Source organism: Aptenodytes forsteri, unplaced genomic scaffold (genome assembly GCF_000699145.1).
Source record: "Aptenodytes forsteri isolate BGI_AS27 unplaced genomic scaffold, ASM69914v1 Scaffold317, whole genome shotgun sequence".
Classification (NCBI taxonomy): domain Eukaryota; kingdom Metazoa; phylum Chordata; class Aves; order Sphenisciformes; family Spheniscidae; genus Aptenodytes; species Aptenodytes forsteri.
The window spans coordinates 267,019-288,149 of record NW_008794415.1 but is presented as its reverse complement, the minus strand read 5'-3'; the positions used below and the strand labels follow the sequence as shown (position 1 = coordinate 288,149).

At 37.4% G+C, this 21,131-nt stretch overlaps 1 protein-coding gene across 1 annotated transcript in view; it reads left to right on the top strand.

Annotated features, from left to right (window-relative positions):
* PDE5A (phosphodiesterase 5A) overlaps positions 1 to 21,131 on the top strand; it is a 65,171-nt gene that overhangs the window by 5,335 nt on the left and 38,705 nt on the right. The window contains exons 2-3 of the mRNA XM_009289371.2: positions 8,542 to 9,124; positions 10,693 to 10,782. Of these exons, the coding sequence (XP_009287646.1) occupies positions 8,546 to 9,124; positions 10,693 to 10,782 (669 nt within the window). The 5' untranslated portion in view covers positions 8,542 to 8,545. The remainder of the gene's footprint in view (positions 1 to 8,541; positions 9,125 to 10,692; positions 10,783 to 21,131) is intronic.

Genomic DNA, 21,131 nt, shown 5'->3' with positions numbered 1-21,131 from the left:
TGTCGACCGCACCACTCGGCTTGGTGTCATCTGCAAACTTGCTGAGGGTGCACTCTTAGTCCCACTGTCTATGTCATTGATGAAGATATTAAACAGTACCAGTCCCAATACGGACCCCTGTGGGATGCCACTCATCACCAACCTCCATCCGGACATTGAGCTGTTGACCACTACCCTCTGGATGTGACCATCTAACCAATTCCTCACCCACTGGACAGTCCACCCATCAAATCCATACCTCTCCAGTTTAGAGAGAAGGATGTTGTGGGGGACCATGTCAAAGGCCTTACAGAGGTCCAGATAGATGACATCTGTAGCCCTTCCCATGTCCACTGATGTAGTCACTCTATCACAGAAGGCCACTAGGTTGGTCAGGCAGGACTTGAAATCACTTAGTAGCAATTTACATCTTTAATTCCCAAAAAGCTATAATCTGAACTCCTACACAGCATCGTCTTTGGTGTGAAGATAAACTAGTCAGCAGATAGTACTGAGCAGCTACAAGGAGAGTGTGCTTTTACTCCGTACCGTTTGCCCTAGGTAGTAAGAAACAAACAGGCGTGCACAATACATTAATTAAAATACAACTGGTAAACCTTAGAGGACAGGTAGAAAATAAGATGGGGTGAACTACTTTAACAGTTAACATCTCTTTTTGCCTCCTTTTGTTTCAGGGTAACTTTATTATCATATTACAGTACTTTTGATAATGCCAATAGGCATTTGAAATCTCATTGCCATTTTTTTGCTTTTACTAGGAAGACTTTAGAGAACAGGGTCAAATTTCTGGCAACTGGGAAGAAGAATGGAGCTGAGGCATACATCGCCTCTGTGGGAGACGAGAAAGTTAGACACCTTTCTTTTATTTCTAAATAGTAGAAGTTCATGGAAGTTTTGTGTTGGGCATCTGTTGAAGAATCATCACGTGAGGAGGAAATTCACGTCTTTGTACAGGATGAGGACAAAGACTACGTATATAAAACAAAAATACCAATCAGTCTAATTTTGAAGCTGAAGTGAGACTTCCATAGTGTGTAGACATTGTGCTAGCTCTCTGCAGAAGGATAAAATTCATTATAACATCACCTATGATGTCTTCAGATCAAATAAAGTACATCATAGCTTATGTTCATGCTTATTTGAATGCTAGATTAAAGCTGAATTGTGTGGGAAAATATGGCTCAGATCAAGAATTACAAACAAAGCAATTTTGGACAATACATTCTTGACTTGAACTAATATGCTACCACCTATTTTCATTTTCACCATTAAAGAGGAAGCATTTTGCTTTTGTCATGAATAAATATAATTAATAAAACTACAGAATACAAGTCTTTCTCTTCCTTACTGGCAAAGAAACATACATAAATTTACATGGAATGCTTTCTCATTATATATGATTTACTTGAAGAAAAGAAAAAAAAAAGGCATTAAATACAAAAGGAGCTATTTACAAAGTGCCAGAAAAGAAGCCCTACTCAAATGGCCCTTGTGAATAACTCAATGGTTGTAATTTCACATTAGGTCTGGCACTGAAAATATAGCCACAAAACATATTTGCTTAGTAAAAGAGATATATTTTCCCATTTGTGCATTATGGTGAACTCACCCCAGCACAGACAGCCATCCCAAAGCCCCTGCACCACTTAAGTCCTACTTAACCCCTATTTTAGGAATTTAAGTGGAACTGAAGTGGTGCCTAAGGCTTACGTGAGGTCTCCAGGCAGGTGTGAACTTAACTTTTAATCTGTCTTTCACCAAAGTCACTGGCATTGTCCTGTTGCTTTCCACAATGAAATCATGAGGTACATAGTTATTTTTAATTTTTTTGCACTTGGAACAAGAAGTAAACATTTGGCGGCGAAATAGAGGTCATGTTTTAGAATTTGACCTTGAAGCCCTGACGATTTACTCTGTCTTTCTTTATAGTGTGAATAGAAAGTCCCTTCTATGGAGGAAGGCTTTCTTGTGAAAAGTTAAGGTTGCAGTTTGGTTGGTAAAGAAAACTTGAAAATAGCCAAGAATAGCCTGTTAGTGTTAGTCCTCCATTTCAAATACTTTTGCTTCAAATAATAAAGCAACCTCTGCCTCCTATTCTAAAAAAAACATGAGCATTCAGACAAGATTTACATTATTTCATAGTTCTAAAAAGTTGTTATTTCACTCTTTCATGAGCATGGTTTGAATCAAGAATTGGAGTTCTTAATTTAGATCTGTATTCAAACAGAAGTCAGTTGGGCCACTTAACATGTTTAAAGTTAAAGGTATGCTTATATATTTGACTGAGTTGTGCCAAAAAACTGGCACCAACTTTAAGTCATACTTCGTCTTCAAAAATTTTGCCTACCACTGTTAAAAATAGCATCTCTAGTAACTATAATTGGAAAGGGTTTAAGGAAAAACAACTATTGTCTTTGTCAATCTACTTTTTTAGTTAGTTTGAAAACACTTCTTTTACAGTCAGTTTACTGTTTCCATCTAATGAGGCCTTATACAGTTTATTTAAATCTTTCCATGGCCAGAAAGGAGACAAAAACACTTAGAAAATATTGTGAAATAGGAAGTACTGGAAAGAAAATGGGAAGGCAAGTATAATATCCAAGTGACTTTGACTTTCAAACTAATTTGTTAAAACTGAATAGTTTTTGAGTTGTTGCTAATGCTTTAAATGATTTCTACGTCTAAATTATGTCAAGATGCGGGAAAGAAATTTGAAGACATCTAGTGGTTATTTTAAGGAAAGCAACTGAGAAAATAGTTATGAAGCTTGGCTTGAAATATTGTTGATTTCAACACTAGCAGGATTAGGCCACAGGAATTCAGATACTTGAAAGCTGGCATCTTCTAGTAGGCAAGTTTGGATTGAATCCCTCTCCTGAAGTGTGTTATCAGTAACTGCTGGTTTGAATGAAAAATGAGCAAAACAGTCCACACAACTGCTGAAACATTACACATTGTATGTATGAAAGATTTATGAGCAACAGAGAAAATGGGGAATTATTTGTTGTTTCGCTGAAAGCTACTCAACACTCAGTACGTTTATGGTACAGTAATTATTAGCATTCTTTGTGCAAGATAAGTAAGATGCAGTATACTATCATTGTTGGATCTCGGTATTACTTTTGTGCTCTGTTTTTGCACATTTTGTCCAAAGATACCAAATACTTGCTGAATGGTCACATTGGTGTGGTCTTACATATGTAGCATGGTTACATGTGTGAGCAAGACAATTATAATCTGGCTGATACTCTTTAAACATCTTCACTGTTTTGGGTTTGGGGTTTTTTTTTTGAGAAGTATGCTGTTTATTTTGAAGATAATCACAATGAAGCAAAGATGGGTACAATAAATACTTTAATATTCCCAGTGTATGAGTAGAATAGTAATTAGTGTCAGGTCAGCATGGTTTGATGCATACGGCAGAGGAAATAAAGCAAGGCTCTCTTCAGGTCTTAGACCTGAGGTTGTCTTCAGGTCTACTTGTGCCCTTCTGCATGACCTGGCTTAAGCCATGTCGCTTCCTTGTGCCTGTGTTTTCTCACCCAGTGATCTTCTATTTTTGTTGCCTATTCATACTGAAAACTTCTTGCTTTAGGGATGGGTCTACCTTCTGTACAGTGATTCCTCTGAAGTTCCTGAGTTCTCATGTAATGCAGATAATGTGTACCTATATGTAAGTGATTATAGAGGGGAGGATCACACAATCTTTTTTTTTTCTTCAAACGTTTTACCTGCCATTGTATTTTCATCCCCTTCTCATCCCTCTCTCTTCAAAATTCCTCTCCAATTTTGTCATCTGCTGATGAGGTCACCCACCAAATTCAGCAGTCACTATTGTCACGCTCCTTTGAAATTGTGTTTTATAGAGGAAAGACTGCATTTGGCTGATAGAAGTGACTAAAAAATGGTTACTTCATATGCAACTCTTCCTGTTTATGAACTCTGGGATAAATTATAGCTTTCTCGAGTGGAGGCTCATACTGCAGTAAAGGATCACAGTGCAGTAAAGGATGCATGCAGCTCATGAGGAATGGATGCTGATGCCTGTAACTCCTCAGCAGGCAGTGATTGCTGTGCTGGGATGGAGACATTGCATTGGTTTTAACTATCTGCGTAGATCACTACAGATCAGTATCTGCTCCTGTTTAATACACTCCTGCAACTTCTAAGCTTCCTTCTACAGCAAGGGTCTTGTCCTTACAATCAGCTCTTGACAATGCCAAAGCTTACTGAAGACGATGCATATGAATAGTCACAAGCGTTTGTTTCTTCTCATAGTCCTTGCAAAATGACATCTTAATCAAACACAGCACTTGTTACTAATTTCCAGCAACCTCACTTGTGGTTCAGTATGTGTCTGGTATCGGATATCTGTTGAGCTAATTCTGTGCTGAGAAAGTAGTTGTGTTAGTAATAACACTCTTCTTGTCATGCATTGTTAAATAGGATTGAGTGCCAACAAGCAAATGCATGTCAAGACTTTGTCTGATAGATTTTAAATAGAGTTAGAATACGTCAGTTAATGTGAAATGCTAGTTCTTCCACCCGTGTGTGTAACTGTGTGAGTAAAAGGAGCTAAATAGTTTCCTTGTTAGAAGAGGCATTCAGTAAAGGTCAGTGAACACTGTTCTTATTCCAGCTGAATTTGAACAGCTTTCCTGTTGCCCAAATAAAAATGCCTAAATGGTTTGAAGTTGAAAACCATGCTTTAAACAGTATAGTTAAGGATTTTTTGTTGTTGTTAACCTACAGAGCTTTTTGAGAACTGCACACTATGTTGGCAAGTTATTGGACCGTCATCTAAGAGACATTAAAGGGGACAGGAATACGTTACTCATAATCATGCAGCTACACCTATAGTTCTGTTCAGTGTCTAAGTGCTTCATAAATAGTGCAGATACCTACAAGTAGTCAGTTCTTACTAAAGAAATGTAATTACTTTCATGTGAAAGATTTTACAGTTATGTTCTACATCCCTCAATAACCTCCATAAGATAGAGAAATGAATGCTTATTTTACATAGTAAAAAGGCAAGAAGGTAAAAACTAAATTATGTCATGGCCACAGTTTGAGAACCGGTATTAGAATTCAGAATACATTGTTCTTCCTGATTACTATTACTACACCATTAAGGCCAGGGGACATCATGACACAACACTCCAGAATAAATAAAATGGCAGGTTTCAACTGATAAACCAAATTTCTGCTTTAGCTTTTGCTTTGTCCACAAAGGGTACCTGATTCTTTCTCTGCCTTGTATCTTATAGCAACACATCCACGTATGTAAATTCAGTGTAAAACAGAGCTAGGTGAAATGATAGCATTTTATATTCTCCTTTCCTCATGTGTAAATAAGCAGTGAATCAGATTGCTCTACAAATTGCTGTCACTCAGCAATAGCACAGGTTCACGCCTGTGCATTTTCAAACATGCCCAAAGTACACGGTTTCCTATGCCTAATCACTTGCTAGTTTAAGAACACTCTCCATCTGATACCAGGTTATTACGGTTACTTTTAAATCTTACTTTACATTAATGCCAGTCCTCGATGTTCACAAATCAAGTCAGCACACACAATCATGAAACTGGGTCAAGTCACAAGCCTTCTTTTAAAACTGTTGGTTATTCTATATCTACCTTCTTGTGTCTGAGGCTTTAAATGCACCCAGCTCACATTTTCAGGTTCTCTTCTGCAGCCTTAGTGCTAGATGCTAAATTTTGTTTAGAAAAAGCTAAAATTTCCAGGTAATTTCTTTTCTTGTTATTAGAGATTAGAGTAAGACAAAAAGATCCCACATAGAACATAACACATACGATGACAAGAGTTATCAGCACTGATTTTAGAGGTTGTACTGTGTTTACTTAAAATTTTTGCATTTTAACCTTTTTATTTTTCTTAAGGATACTTCTGGTCATTTTCATCACCGGTTTTTATTCTGTTTTCTCATTCAGTTTAATTAATGAAAATTCCACATGTTATCAAATGCTAGTTTCTTATTTTGACTCTCATTGAAACAGCTTTTGCAAACGTGATATTGCCCTATGCAAATTATATTATGCGTTTCAGTAATACATGGTCACGGCTCCCACATTTAATATTTATCCTGTTAAAGTACTATAAAGTAATCTCGTTAAAGTCATATAATAATATATTATATGTTATATATATATAATTATATAATAATAATATATAATATATAATGATATATTATTTATTCTTCATGCTTCTTCACTGCAAGAAACATTTGAATGCGGTAACTCCACAAAAAAATACGTATCACTGCTGTAATAAAGAAGGAGCATTGGTAGTTTTTATTAATATACTTAAAAAGCAGAGCTTACTTCCTTTAAAAATAAGTAGCTAAGCAATGAACCAAAACTCTTTCAGAATAACAGTGGAATTTCGTTGTGTTCTCTGGCACCATGTGTCCAGTGATTGGACTAGCTTTAGATTGCTGGGAAATTTGTCATAGATGTTGATTGAGGTATATTATTGCTACAGCAAGCACTGTTCCAGGAGCTTCACGGAAAATATAAAAACATGGAATGAAATCCTAGCTCTGTGGAACTCGGAGGCAAAACTCCCACCACCTTAATTGTGTCCAACTTTTCATTCAGTGGTTTTGGACTCTCATCGTCAGAAGATTCACAAATGTCCTATGTGACCACACTGACCATTCAGCCTTGAAGATCACTGGGGCTATGAATGATATTAACCATGTATGTAAGGTTTTGCATGATCAGGACCACAGTACACAGACAGAAGCCAAAATAAAGAATAGTCTATCATCCATTTATGTGGAGTTGCACTGGTGTGAATAAGAGAAGAATTTGGTTTTACAGTGCTACACTGAGTGATCTTTACCTCAGTCAGACACAGGTTTTTGAGGAGAAAAAAATTACGAGGTAGCTCGCACTGAAGTGGAATGGGTACGGTAACATAATGACTTTCTTTTGCCCAGGTGCTCCCTTTACAGTGCACTATTTCCTAAATCAATTCAATTTTTCATAGCACGTTTGCCTACAGTTGAGGTCACCAAATGATACGTGATTGCAAAATCTGAAAAACTCTTTCAAACCTTTCTAATAGAAGACAAATAAGTTTCCTGTTGTGGATTGCTTGCTAATAAAAATAATATTGGTGGACTTTAGATTTTAATTGATTACTTCGAATTAATGGTTAATTACACTTGCAGTGTTGCATTCTACAACATAGATGAAGCTGTTCTGTAAGGAAAAAAAAGGCTATGTGCAGTGCTTTTCATATTTAACATACACTGATGCATGTAACGTATCAGCGGCTGACTAACCTGACTAATTTCCATGGTTTCATTCAGCTTCACTCTCGAAATTCCTGTGGTCTGCTGAGCAAATAAAAAATATCCCAAATTTAAAACATGACCACCATGAAAGGTTTCCAAAAGATCAGACTTTTTAATAGGATTTTTGCTGTTCATAGGCCCATACATTATGTAATTCAGAAAAAAACATTTCTTCTGAGAGTAGATCATGTGCTGTGAGGAATCCTCGACACTGAGTAAATGAAATAAAAAGCCCTGTATTTAAGAAAAAAAAAAAACAAACAGATTTTGGACAAGAAAATATTATAGTGATAAGAAAAAGTATACTCATGTTATTGATGATATGTGTGCTTATGGATAATTCAAGACATGCTGTATTTAGTGAGGACATTATTAGGGTTGGCATTCTAGTGCTAAGTTAATTTGAGACATACAGTTAAATACTAGAGATGCATGACATTTTTTAATTAATGGTAAACTCTTCAAAAATATAATTTTGGGGGTATTCAATATTTTGGGTTGAGTTAGGCAATGAGTTTCACCTGCAAGGAAAGGAGACATGCATGAAAACAGTCTGTCTTTTCACTATTTTGGAGGGGATTGAATTAGAAATACTCATGTTTCTTTCTGACAGTTTTTAAGCAAAACTTTTGTGCTTTGAGTCAAAACAGCATTTTTCATTAAGTCTGAGAGAGCAGGGGAGGTTAACGTCAAAATAGTGTGTAGGCGACGTAAAAATAGGAGGGGCTGCAGGTGATTTGACAGAGAGAATTAAAGTTCAAAATTATCTTTTTAAACGTTAGAAATGGTCTAGAAAAACAGAATTAAAACAAAGTTTTGTCTTCATATGAATATATACACATCTTCTACAGAAATCCAAATCTTAGGAATGGGAAGGACCAGAACTTTTCAAGCACAAAATTACGGTGTAAACTTCTGATCTTCTATATTCTGAAAGCCACAGCGTAAGCAGTCTTCCTCTGCCCTATTCAGGTATTTCCTTTAGGCAGAAATAGCTTCCTTTTTATGGGGCATAAAATATTACTGCTTAATCTAGGCTAAGTGCTGCGTAAAATTGAAGAATATTGATACTAACTACTATTGCAGTAAAGGTGCACTCACGTCCACGGTATGAAAAGGTTTACAGTTATCCTCTTTGCAGTGTCCTCTTCAAATATGTGTTAGTTCCTGAGGATTTTTAACTTACATCATTCACTGTATTTTTATTTTTGTTTTACAGAGAAATGGTTAATGCATGGTTTGCTGAGAGAGTTCATACCATCCCAGTCTGCAAGGAGGGAACCAAGTCCCAGAGTGAATCCTGTGCTTGTCACCAGCCTGCCTGTGCTGAGACCACCAACTCTGGGACGCCAGCGAGGAAAATCTCTGCTTCTGAATTTGACAGACCCTTAAGGCCTATTTTTGTCAAGGACTCAGTAGGAGCAGTGAGCTTCCTCTCCGGCTCTGAAAAGAAGGAACAGATGCCTCTGCAATCTCCAAGGATTGAGACCAGTGCAGGGGATCAGTGCTCAAGACTATTAGAACTTGTGAAAGATATTTCTAGTCACTTAGATGTCACAGCGCTTTGCCATAAAATTTTCCTACATATCCATGAGCTTATAGCAGCTGATCGCTATTCCCTGTTCTTGGTCTGTGAGGATAGCTCTAATGAGAAGTTTCTTATAAGCAGGCTGTTTGACGTGGCAGAAGGCTCCACCCTGGAAGAAGCTTCCAACAACTGCATTCGTCTGGAGTGGAACAAGGGCATTGTGGGTCATGTAGCAGCTATAGGCCAGCCTCTGAATATCAAGAATGCCTATGAGGTAAACCAACAAAAATTTATCTTGAACAATTCTTGAAAAAAGAAAAAGCCAGCGGTTGTAATATTGCCATTTTAGTATACGCATTTGGAGCTATATTGACTTAAACCAGTCAAGATGCAAACCTGACATCATGGTTTTGGTTATAATACGTGTATTAAAGATACATGCATACACAGAAACATGTAGCTATGACTACTGCTAGAGGAATGCTAACATCAAAATAAATTATGTAAGTTTGACATTAGCAGTCAGATATCAGCCCCATCTTAACCAGCTACGTGCACACCAGTATTTGCATTTCTAGCTTTGGACACTTAAATGTTTACATTCCTGCTTGTAGAAGGACGTAAGATACTTCTGCACCAAAATGGATGAAATTGTGAATGTAATTGTCTGCAAAACTGGGAGTCCTATGACTGAAAATACTTTGGAGAATTTTATCACACCTGAGGCACAAAGAGTAGGAGCTGAATGAAAAGAACGGGATGGGGGTTTGAACTGTATAGAGGTCTCCCAAATGAAATGATACTCTGCGATTTGAGTTATTTAATACAAGGCCAGATGAAAAAAGGAAGAGAATCTAGCACTGGGAGAGGACATCTCTTACATCTTAGCTTAACATCTCTTCATTCCAGGCTCTTTGGATATGCTGATTTTGTGCTTTGAATTTAGGGAGGATGGAAATTTTAATGAATTACTTAATTGATTAATTAACTAATTAATAAAGGCATACAGAGCTGAAAATTACCACTTCTGATTGATCATCTCTCAGTTAATCTGAGCGTGTTTACAGTATTAGGTAACATTACCTAATGTACCTAAATCTACCTTCTGAGTAGATTTTTTCAGAAGCAAAGAAGAGCGGTATGATCTCATACGGTTTCATTTTCAACAGACACTTGTTTGCTGCCTCAGAAACTGTCTTAACATTTGCTAAGTACATGTTTCCAGCGGGACATCACCTGTCCTTGTAGTTTAAAAGTTCATTCTTGAATTGGGTCCATCATGCTCAACTTGAAATCAATTACTAGAGAAAGAACAGCAGCTTTGAAAAATAGTCTGATTTATTTTAGTAAAATTTTGAAAAAATCAGAGTTTTCTAACAATATTCAGCTGAAAAAATGAAACAAGCAATCTCTGGTAAAAGCAAAAACACTAACCACATTCATGAAACTTTGTTACTCTGTGGTTGTATGCCTTTCAGTATATTTCTGTAATTTCTTCTCGATGATAAAAGCTATACTAGGGATGGTTAGTCTATGTATACGGTTATTATAATGATGGTCTAGGCTCAAGAAAGGCTTCTCCTAGGGTTTGGGGTTTTTTTGTTCTTTCTGGCAGTTGTATTTATCCACAGGCACTCATGTTCCACATAAATGTTTTTTGTTTGTTGTTTTAACACACTGATACTAACAACTTCATACAATTATTAGCTAGTAATGGAACCTTTGTTATCCTGGGTAACAGTTAAGTCAAATATTGTACTTTTCTTAACCTGCAAGCCAGGGAAGAAAAAGAACTGGTCTTTAGGCAAGTAGTCAAATAATTGTATTTTTTTCTTGTATCAGGATCCAAGATTCAATGCAGAAGTTGACCAGATCACAGGGTATAAGACTCAGAGTATTCTCTGTATGCCGATAAAGAACCATAGGGAAGAGGTAAGTTGCAGTATTGGGATGACTTCATGTAATACTGTTCCCAGCTATGCTAATGCTTTAAACTTTTATTAGCTGGCAGTCATTATCTTACAGTATAAAACCATCTCTTTTTTAAAAAGGCTGCTTATGTTTGCTTGGACTTTAATTTTATCTTATCTAGTTCAGTAATGTAAGCCAAAGGGAATTGTCAAGAAGAGTTTAATCCCAGATGCAGAAGTAGAATATATGTATTTAACTCTAGAATTGCTGTTCCCGGTTCCTGTACCAAGTATCTTGTCAGCATTAAAGTTCTCTGCACACTTATTGGTCTATCTCAGTGCACGCTCAGATTGCAATTAAGCATTACTGTACTTCAGCTTAGCTTGTATCTACATTATTTTCTTCAGAGGACACAAATTGGGTTTTATCATTGTCTAAAAGGCTGTTTTTTATATTCTATTAACTCAGCTCATAAGTAATAAATTAAGAAACATGTTAAGTGCTTAACATCAGGCATTGAAAAACACATGGTGTTGATGTGATTCAGAAAAGTCATCCACAAGTCATGTAACTTAGATCACTCCTAATTTAAAACAGTGTGAATCTGCTCATTGAACTCTTGTACATATTTCCCATCCATGCTACTTCTCACAGAAGTTCTCTCTTCCTGAGAGAACTGATGTTTGTCTGATGCTATTGCAGTAGGGAGAACTCTTATTATGGACTAATGATGTCTTCTTGTACTGAGTAGTTGAAGAGTGAATTCAGTAAAGTCAATGAAAGCCAATGAATGGAAAAAAAGTGAGGTCCACTGTTTTACTTAGGGAGTAAGTAAAGTAAGTTTGGGTTTTTTTGATCCTGAATGTAGTAGCCTTCAGCCACATCACCAGTTCTTAGAATACTCACAAAGTGTAAGGCTCTCTATAGAGCGTGTCAGCGCTTTAAGATGGAGATTTTCTCTCCTGTAATTCCTTTATCTTTCAGAGTATTTATAGTTTGCTTCCAGGAAGCTCAAACTCCAAAAAGAAATGCTGCCAAGATTGGTTTGAAGATATCATACCTTCTTTTTCTTGCTCTTCCATCTTTTACTCCTCTTACAGAATGTGTCACCTTGACTCTTACTGCACTGAACCTTTTTTTCATTAACTACATTGATTAAACTCTTGATTTAACTTGTTTGGTGAATCTTACTCTAGCTGACCCAGATGATCAGCCAGGATTTCCTTTCTTCACCTACTGCTAATTTTGGTTTAAAATATTTTTTTTCAGTTCTTCCAGGGACAGCACTTGATCCTCTCCTACTCCCACTCCCGCTTAAAAGTCTTCCCCTTTCTAACTGGCAGCAGCCACTGCTGGCCCTGGGCCAGCTGATGAGCAAAGCAGATGTTGTGTGAAGAGCTGTCAGGGACCAGTGGTCCACGTCAGGCTGATGCAAGGCTTTAAATTTCACCCAAGCCACCCCATTTTCTTTTTGTTGAGTGGAAAAAATGCTATGCTCTGTGTAATAGGGATCAAAAGTGAGTTACAAAATCTTGCTGGCCAGGGAGCGTGAAAGTGCTTACTTCTCACCGGGTTCTGATGGTAGGTGGGGGAAGGAATAAGAGCTGTAGTCTCTTGGTCCAATACACCATGACTTACAGGCTGAATAAACCTGCAATGGGCCGTATCTTCAGCTAGCTTTCTGTTCCTAAGTGCATCAGCAAGTGGAAATGAAGCAGGAATTTGTTTATTTTAAAAAGTACAGCCAACCTGAAGTTTGAGGAGAATGTTACGCTCTACTCATATGCAATAATTTGAAGGGGCTAAACTCTAAGATTTCTTACAGGAAAGGATGGCACTTTTTAATTTTTTCTGATTTTAAAGTCTCTACCAGAAGGTTTTTCTCCCTCTCACCATAACACATGGCTGACATGTGGACATTCTGGACAGATGTTGGAGTCAGTGGATCAGTCCTTAATTTGCCATTTGCATTCTGCTGCTTTTTCTGTTTAAAAAAAACCTAAAACAACAAAACCAGAATACTGGCTCCTCCCCGTTAAAAAAAAAAAAAAAATTAAAAAAATCCCCAAAGCCCCTCTAGTAATACTGAGGCTAGTGAATGCTGCCTTAGCCCAGGATGTCAGTGACCACAGTCAAAAGACGATTCTGGAAGACATCCAAAAATAAACACTGAGAAAGAGTGTTTCTGTTTGTTTGTTTAGTATTAGTACTATTTTTTTTAAACAAAAGAGTCAGTAATTGAGAGGAAGAAAATCTCATGCTGATTATTAAATCCTCTGGGCCTGCTGAAGCATGGAGATTTTTCCAGTAGATGTTTTTCACATTTGCCTATATTTCCATGAGGCATGTGAGAAACCAAAGTCTCACTTAAAAATAACAGCTAGTAAGAAATTCCATAGATGAAAAGAAGAAAACGGTATGATTCACAGAAGAGCTCATAAAAAGGACCCAGGAACTAATAACAATGAGAAAAAAGCAGTGCAATAAGAGGACTTTACCTCTGCACAGGTGCGCATGAAGAATGGAATTACGTTCACTTAATAGTGAAAGAACTTTCTCAATCCCATACTCAACCTATTCTTGCTGACAGAAATGCCACAGAAACATTGCATTTCAGATACAGAAAATTCTGCTGATTATGTCCTTCAAGATCAGATCACAGAGGCTTGTATAGTGCTAGCTTTATGAAGAGTTCTTTTTCCCATGAAAAATTACGAATGAAAATTGACCGAGCTTTGCATCTGACTTCAGGGGCTTTGAACAAAGTTGTGGTATCTGTAAACCCCTGCTGCACAATCTCTAATAACTAAACAAATTCTTTCCATCCTATCATATGACAAAAGTATTGCCACATGATGCTTTCTGGCATGCAAGGCTGTATCATTTGCTGGTTATCACCATCGAAGAAAACAAGGAGGAAGAAAGGCCTTGGGTAACCCGAATTGTATTCTACTTAAAAAGAAAAACAAAGTGGTTCTAAGTCAAATAATTTAATCATCTATTCCTGTATTTAAATTTGTCATAAGGTGGATGTGAAGCCATAGCAAAGATTCCATTTTGATCATGAAAGATTTTCTCTTCTGGTGATTCTTCTGTAAGAGCAGATAGCTGTATACAGTTACCTAGACATCAGTATGTAAGACTTGTTACTTGGATTCTCGATGTGTATCAGAGAACACATCAAAACCTTCAAAACAGAGTGAATTTTTATCCTCAGTAGTACAAAAGCCACCAATGAAAAGTTAGTATTAGTCAGCTTGTACCCCAGTTACCATGGTTATTTCTTTTGCAAGAGGAAACTGGTATTGCTGGCCGCAGGCTTTAGCTGTAGCTATTAATGCTAACCGTTTCAGTGCTACGGTGCTTATACAGAAATCAGGGTTTTACCACTACTGGCAGAAGACCTAAGGTTGTGGCAGTTCAGCGTTTTGTATCTCAAAAAGCAGCTTTTCATTCCTGATGTGTCCTTAAACCTTTAATTTGTCAGTACCTTCAAATGGTACTGATTTGCCTTCTAGAGCTCCCGTAATAAAGTCAGTAAATGCAGTGGCAACTTTCTTCTGATTTTGTTTGGTCTTGGATTCAGAGACCCAGAAAAAGGACTACAGAAGTTGTTGCAAATAATTATCACCTTGAATTTCTCCATCTGGTTTTGTAGACATTTGTAAACAGTCATTTTGACAAAATTTGACAGAACTGAATAGGGAATGGAAGTCCTTAGCTTAAACCAACTTGTGGAGTTATGCAGAACTAATACAAGACTCAGTACAGCTCTCTAACTGGTTTGGAGTATCTGTAGAATGGATGGTCTCTGATGCACGGAGTCATCACAGCTGCCGTAGAACGTCTACAGGAATGACATAATTTTCTGTTATTTCTGCAGTTTTTTCTTTCAGCTCTGCAAAATAATTTCCATAAAATTCGATTTCAGTTTAATTTCTACTAAAATCTGTAGGATTTTCTCATATGGGTACTTTTAGCTGAATTAACTGAGACCTGTCTCCCAGGCCCTGAGTATGTAAGATTGAACTTCCTACTAATTGGCTAGGGAAATGTTTTATTCTGGCAATGCTCACTCCAGTTGTTTAGTTTGTTGTTTACTTGCCGTATCTCCTGTCACTGGGAAGCTCTTCCCAACAAATCAGGGGTGCTACTCTATTTACAACAGCCTTTGAAAAGATCCTGTTGAATTTTATTGTATAAAGTGTGACCAGGCATGTTCCTGTTAGCCAGCTAAGTTTTTTTTCTCCCACAGTGAACACTTCAGGTATAACACATGACAGTCACTGCAGTATAGTGTAGATCTAGCCAAGCTAACTTTAAACAAACTAACTCAAGTTCCAGTAGCGGTCTTGCTGCAGGATTATGGAGATCAGTAATTTGCTTCTTGGGTGGATTTTCAGCTTATGCTGAGACATATGTTATAGTAGCTAGACTGCTGGAAATCGTGCAGGCTACTGCTGGCATGAATGATAGAAGAGGATGTGAAAGTTTTGTTGATTAAAAATGAAAGTCTGTAAATACAGTTCTGTCCTCGCCGGATAATGAATCAAACCTCTACAAGAGCAGGAGAGCAAAGTAAGGTTAAAACCACTTAGTCTGTCTTCTCAAGTGGATATGTTCCCATCTTTAAAATGAGATAAAAGTAAGTTTCCCTCTTCCTGTTACCATTCTTTGGCTTAATGTCATTTTTCTTCAGCAGCCAGCAAAGTAAATAAGAAAATATATCTTCTTAGGAAGCAAAATTATATTAATTATATTTTTAAGTCAGCTGAAGTAAGAACCAACTAAAAAGGGCACTGGCTGCCTGTAGAGCTGGAACAGCTTTCACAGAGTTAGGCTTGTAATCTTAATGCGTGAAAAATGGCAGCATGAAACGATCCAGATAAAATTCAGAGCACAGTCATCAGCACTGAAGTCATCAGTCATCATCTACTGGGGAATACTCTAGCTAGCCTGCTACTTTTAGAGGCAGGAGTCAGCTATTGCAAGAAAACAGTAAAAATAAAGCGCTCTGATAGTTAGAAGACATCTCTCCTTGTAATGTGGATCAGGCTTTATTAAATGGGATAACTGGTACAGACTGAGAAGAAAGGTTACAGAACAAGTAGCAGCACTGGAAGATTACCTGTGTTGCCAGCAAGAATACAGTTAGGAAAGCTGTGTTCAGATGTGGTAAAAAAGGTGTGGATATTGACTCAGTAACTGTTGGAGGGTTTTTTTCCCTCCTTTTGGGACTGAAAGTAAGAGAACGATTCCGTCGTCAAAATTGCTTTTTGTCTTCATGGTGTATGTCTATCTTATGTGATCTGAGTGGAAAATAACAAAGTACTTGGTTTCTGATCCAAGGGGAATTTTTCCATCTGACTTTAAAGAAAGCTGGACCACTAAGGTCCTTTACATACAGCTTGTTCCTTCCTGCCAACCCCTTACGTGCTTTCAATACAGCAAACCTGGGTGAAGGCTCTTGTTAGGAACTGCATGACTACTGTAGATATACCTTGTTCTATAATCCCACCTGCCTAGTCAGACTGGGGGTAAAGCTCATGAAAAAGAGTGTGTAGCACTCAACAGCTCACTGGTTACTTCAGGGATTAGGCCATGAACTCACAGGTATCAAATATAAGCAGATACTAATTACTTCAGTCTTTCCTCTCCCTTAGTCTTGGTTTTCTTCAGTCCAGAATACTACCTTAAGCTTTTCTAGTGGTCATCCCCTTTCATAGCTGTTCTCAACCCCTTTCTTTCCTACTAGTTTTGTCTTGGGTGACCAAGAAATATACAGGATAATTCTCTAGGCATAGTAGGAGAATGACAAGAAATCAAACATACATATCTTTGCTTTATTGCTACAGGACTCAACTTTCAAAAGAGTTCACTTGGTGCCTGCCTGTTAGAGAATTAAAGACACATAAAATATTGTGCCTAAGTAACTTAAAAAACACCTTTTTGTTAGACCAGAACAATACTTTCATGAGCAAGTGTTTGAGTGGACTGTCATTGTTTTACGATATTCTCCAAGCTTTACAGAGAATTAGCTTTATCTCAGATATGTCTTGTTTATTGCCACAAAGATTTCACACTTTTAATGTACCTGTTATCTAAATAAGTTTTCTGTATAGCTGAGCTCAGAGCAGTTAGTCACCTTTGATTCAATTTTTCTGCTGGTGCGAATGTAACTCCCAGCTGGAGATCACAGATCAGGCCTATTGTTATTTCAGATTTGTTTATAGTAAGTTTTAAAAATGAGGATTTGGGTTTCATACTGTGCTTAGTACTCTCTAAAATGCAGGCATATGTTCTTCATGGCCTATAATGCTACCACATGATTTACTTTTGTCCTAATTACATAATTACTTTAGTAACAGGAACAGATCCTCTTGAGTTTCCTACATCTTCTCCTAATTACCTGGTTGCAGGCAAGACTCCAATAGCTGAATAATACCCATCTGAGGTTTTTCTCGTTACTGTCTCTACACCACATTCTACAGAATTTAGTGAAGTTCACTGGAATTTGTACTGATATAAATGAGGCCAGAATTTGGACCAGTTTAATTTTTAAAACTGTTTATTTTGTATGAAAAAATGGCCCATACTACAAAGTTGTCTTTAAAAGCTTAGAATGCCACTGAAACAACAACAACAAAAAAGGTTTGCATGTGCACAAAATTTTTATCATCATCAAGACAACCATTAATTTTTAGCAGGTTTATTCTCCTCATTACTCCCTCCCTCTTCAGTTAAAACCTTTTATTGAAAGACCTTAACAAAGATCTAAAAATGACCATTTCTCTTGGAACACATGCCTTTGTTAATGTATCAGAAACCTGCAGTGCTAATAAAGGGAGCCTAAATAGTCTTTTTGTTATATTAATATGGTCCTTTTACTGTTTTCTTACAGTTTTTTTAAGCACCACGGACTTTCCTTTCATGGAGGGGATGTATTTACACAGGATGAAAGTACTCACCTTTTGCATGCCTTAAAAAGCCTCTGACAATGAAAGTTGTCTTAGCTCATGCTGGATCAAAACTGAAAAAAATAAAATAAATGAAATAAATACCCACAGTGGGTATGAGAAAAGGCCTAACCATTAATCTCTGCACATGTAGGTTAACATAAAAGCATATTGACTGGTTAAAGGATTTGCTTACTATTCAAAGTCTGCTATAGAAGTATATAAGGCTAGTTGTACATTGTTATTACAGTAAGAAAGTTCACTGGATAAGAAATGTTCTTCACTGAAGCAAATGAGAGGTTGACTGTGGGAAAAACTGGGTTGTATGGAAAGGAGCTGACAGTTAAGCTTTATTTCAGACAGGCATTTTTGAGCCCACAGTTGGCAGTGATTCATGCTGCAGAACAATGACCTTATTTGTAACATCAGTATTTTGGGAAGGCCAGGCTGAGAGATAGTAAATTGTCTTCTTTCCCATTACAAAAATAAAACTGTATGCCTTCCATCAGTTTAGCAATTATAAATTTAATGATTAACAGTTAAGCACAACTTCTTAAACAGGCACACCATGCAGTTTTCTTCTAATATTATTTATCCCAAAAAAGCAAGATGAAAAAAATACCATCATTAACACCTTGCACTGGTCTGACACCACTTGGATCTCAAACAAAGGAAGTTCTTTGCAGCTTTGTCAATCATTTGTTGCAAGTGTGCCAAAAAATCTGAAAAGAATCAAAAGCTTTGCATGTACTTTATGGCTTCTTACCATGTACTCTTTTGTGTTACTGTACTCGGCTAGGTGGGCTTCATCTGTGCTAGCACATTCTAGCCTCTGAGTTTACTGCACAGCAGATTTATTGAGTTTAGCAGAAGATGAGATCCAGCCATTTAAACAGATTACAGTCTAACTGTAAGGAAGTGCAGGGTTTTAGTGAGTGACTTCCAGTTCCTCCCAGTTTCCAGCCTCCCTCTCCTACCTCTTGCTCTGGCACTGCTCCTCTCTTTCAGCTCTGCCTTAACCTAAATCCATTCCGGGTGCTGCTAGTGGCTATTCAGCTTGATACCATAAACTGGGCTTCATTTCTGGGTACCAATATAAGTAATGGCTCAGATATAATTGTCCCCCCCCTCCACTTGGCACCTTCCTCAGAAGGTCGAGTACTTTGGTACATTTCTCATCCATCCTGATAAACAGCATTGGGTTCACCACCTTATAGCTCCCACTCTTGATATCAATTACAGAAACCTGTCATTACTCACTAACAGTCAGAACATTCTTTTTTACTTCACAAATCAAGGAAACTATACTTTCTCCAATTCTTTTAAGCCTAAAGTCAGATTAGTAATAATTTGCAAAGTCTCAAAAGGAGTGGAAACATACTGAATTATATTAGGGAAAGGCTAAGGTCTTGAAATCCTATAATCTAGGAAATGTTTATGCATCAGGGAGAAACATTTTTAGTAATGTGTAGTATAATAATAAAAATAAATAACCTTTTTTAATGGATTGACAAAATATTTAAGTTAGAAAACCTCTCATTTTCACCTTATTGACAGTGAGAGTCAGAAGTATCTCAACTGAAATTAACCTGTTTCTCCTTCTGAAAGCCTTCCAATTTTAGTGTGCTGTGAAATTACGTGGTTAATTTATGACTCAGAAGAGTAGAAGCATGGAAGTACAAGGGTAAGCGCAGAATCCAGAAGAAGTGTGAACTAGTTTATGGGGCAGAATGGTCACTGCCAGTACACAGCTTGAGTAACTGCAGTGGGGAATCTACAGAAATACTATCCCAGTGAATTAATTTTTAAAGAAATGTTCGCTTTCTCTTCATACTGACTTGTATGAAGGTCACTCTAAATTCTGTTGTTTTCTTTGGGCTCTGAAAAACAGATCTAAGTTACCAGAGAAGACTTCTATGTTGAGTATGTAAGAGTAAGTCCAAAGCAACCACCCAATTTCATTTCCCCCCCAGATGTCAGAGTTAGAGCCTGCATTAGAAACTGGAATCAGTACTAAGCAAAGGTCTGAATTCCACTTCCATTTTTATAAGGAGTTCTGTTTGCAGGGCAGATTGGTTTCCTGGGAGGCTCTCGCCAGCATGCAGAATTGAACTCCACAAAGACTGGCGGTAACAAAAGCCTCATGCTTAAACAGCTGTGTTGTTCTCTCACATTCATTTTACATTTTTTTTAAATCTAAACCAACATCCTGTATCGAGAAATCATGTTTATTGGCTAACTATCCTCTATGTAGAAAGTTAGAAAAGTACCAGTAGCTTGGACTTTGACTGTCCATAAAGGGACTGTTTTCTATTTTGTAAGAAATCATATTTTAATCTCCCAGTTCATGGAATTATGTCCAGAAACTTGAAATCAGATTTTACCACTGATTATTTCTATACTAAAAAAGCATCATCTGAAATTTAACATAACTTAGATGGAATTTTATAAGAATAAAACTAGATGCGTAGTCTGGCTCAGTTTATTGTTACACGGATGCCATCTTCTTCCACTTAAATCCAAAAGGAGACAAGCCAACAAAGGAAGTAAATGGAACTGGTCTGTTGATGTCTTTATTTCATAAATCATAGTAGTTTTTTTCTAGTTCAGGTAAACCTTCCTTGTTACTATCTCTGCACTGATTTACTTATGTGGGCAGCCTTAATTTATGAAGCTTCTTGGCTGGTGATCTTAATACATAGTCCATTTGAAAGCTAGGATTCAAGCCATGTGCCAAGAGCAGAAAGAACTACTTAACGGAAAGCCTTTAACGTTGATCAGGCCATATGGGTTTGCTTCTTAGGTCCATCACAGATGTCCTGCAGGACCTGTGAATGACTTTTTACCCTTTGCTTAGCTTCCTTACCTGTAAACCAGGATTCTTCCCTACCTTCTGAGTTGCTCTATAGGGAAAATAATTAAAAATGGTGAGATACCAGCATATCTTGGCAAGAAGAACAGTCTAACTACCAGCTGAAGCATAACGTATCTCTTCTCAGTGTTGGTTTAATGGGGTCTCAATAAAAGCCTACCTTTAAAAACGTACTAAGTTTGAGTAACAAACTTGAGTCTGGCAGGAATACCACCTCTGTATACTATTTTTCAATCAGATTCAGAGAGATACAAAATGCAAAAAGATCACTGTAGCCAAACTCTAGATCCGGTAAGGAGGCTATGTTTTGGAAATTTTGTCAGAGCTAGCAAGAAGGGTATTTTCTACGCTTACAAGCAGATGAACTTTAGAGAGAGCTGTTGCGTGGTCTGGCTTATGACTGCAGAAGCGTTGTCGTGGTTTAACCTCAGGCGGCAACTGAGCCCCACACAGCCGCTCACTCACTCTCCCCCCACTCAGTGGGATGGGGGAGAGAATCAGAAGAGTAAAAGTGAGAAAACTTGTGAGTTGAGATAAAGACA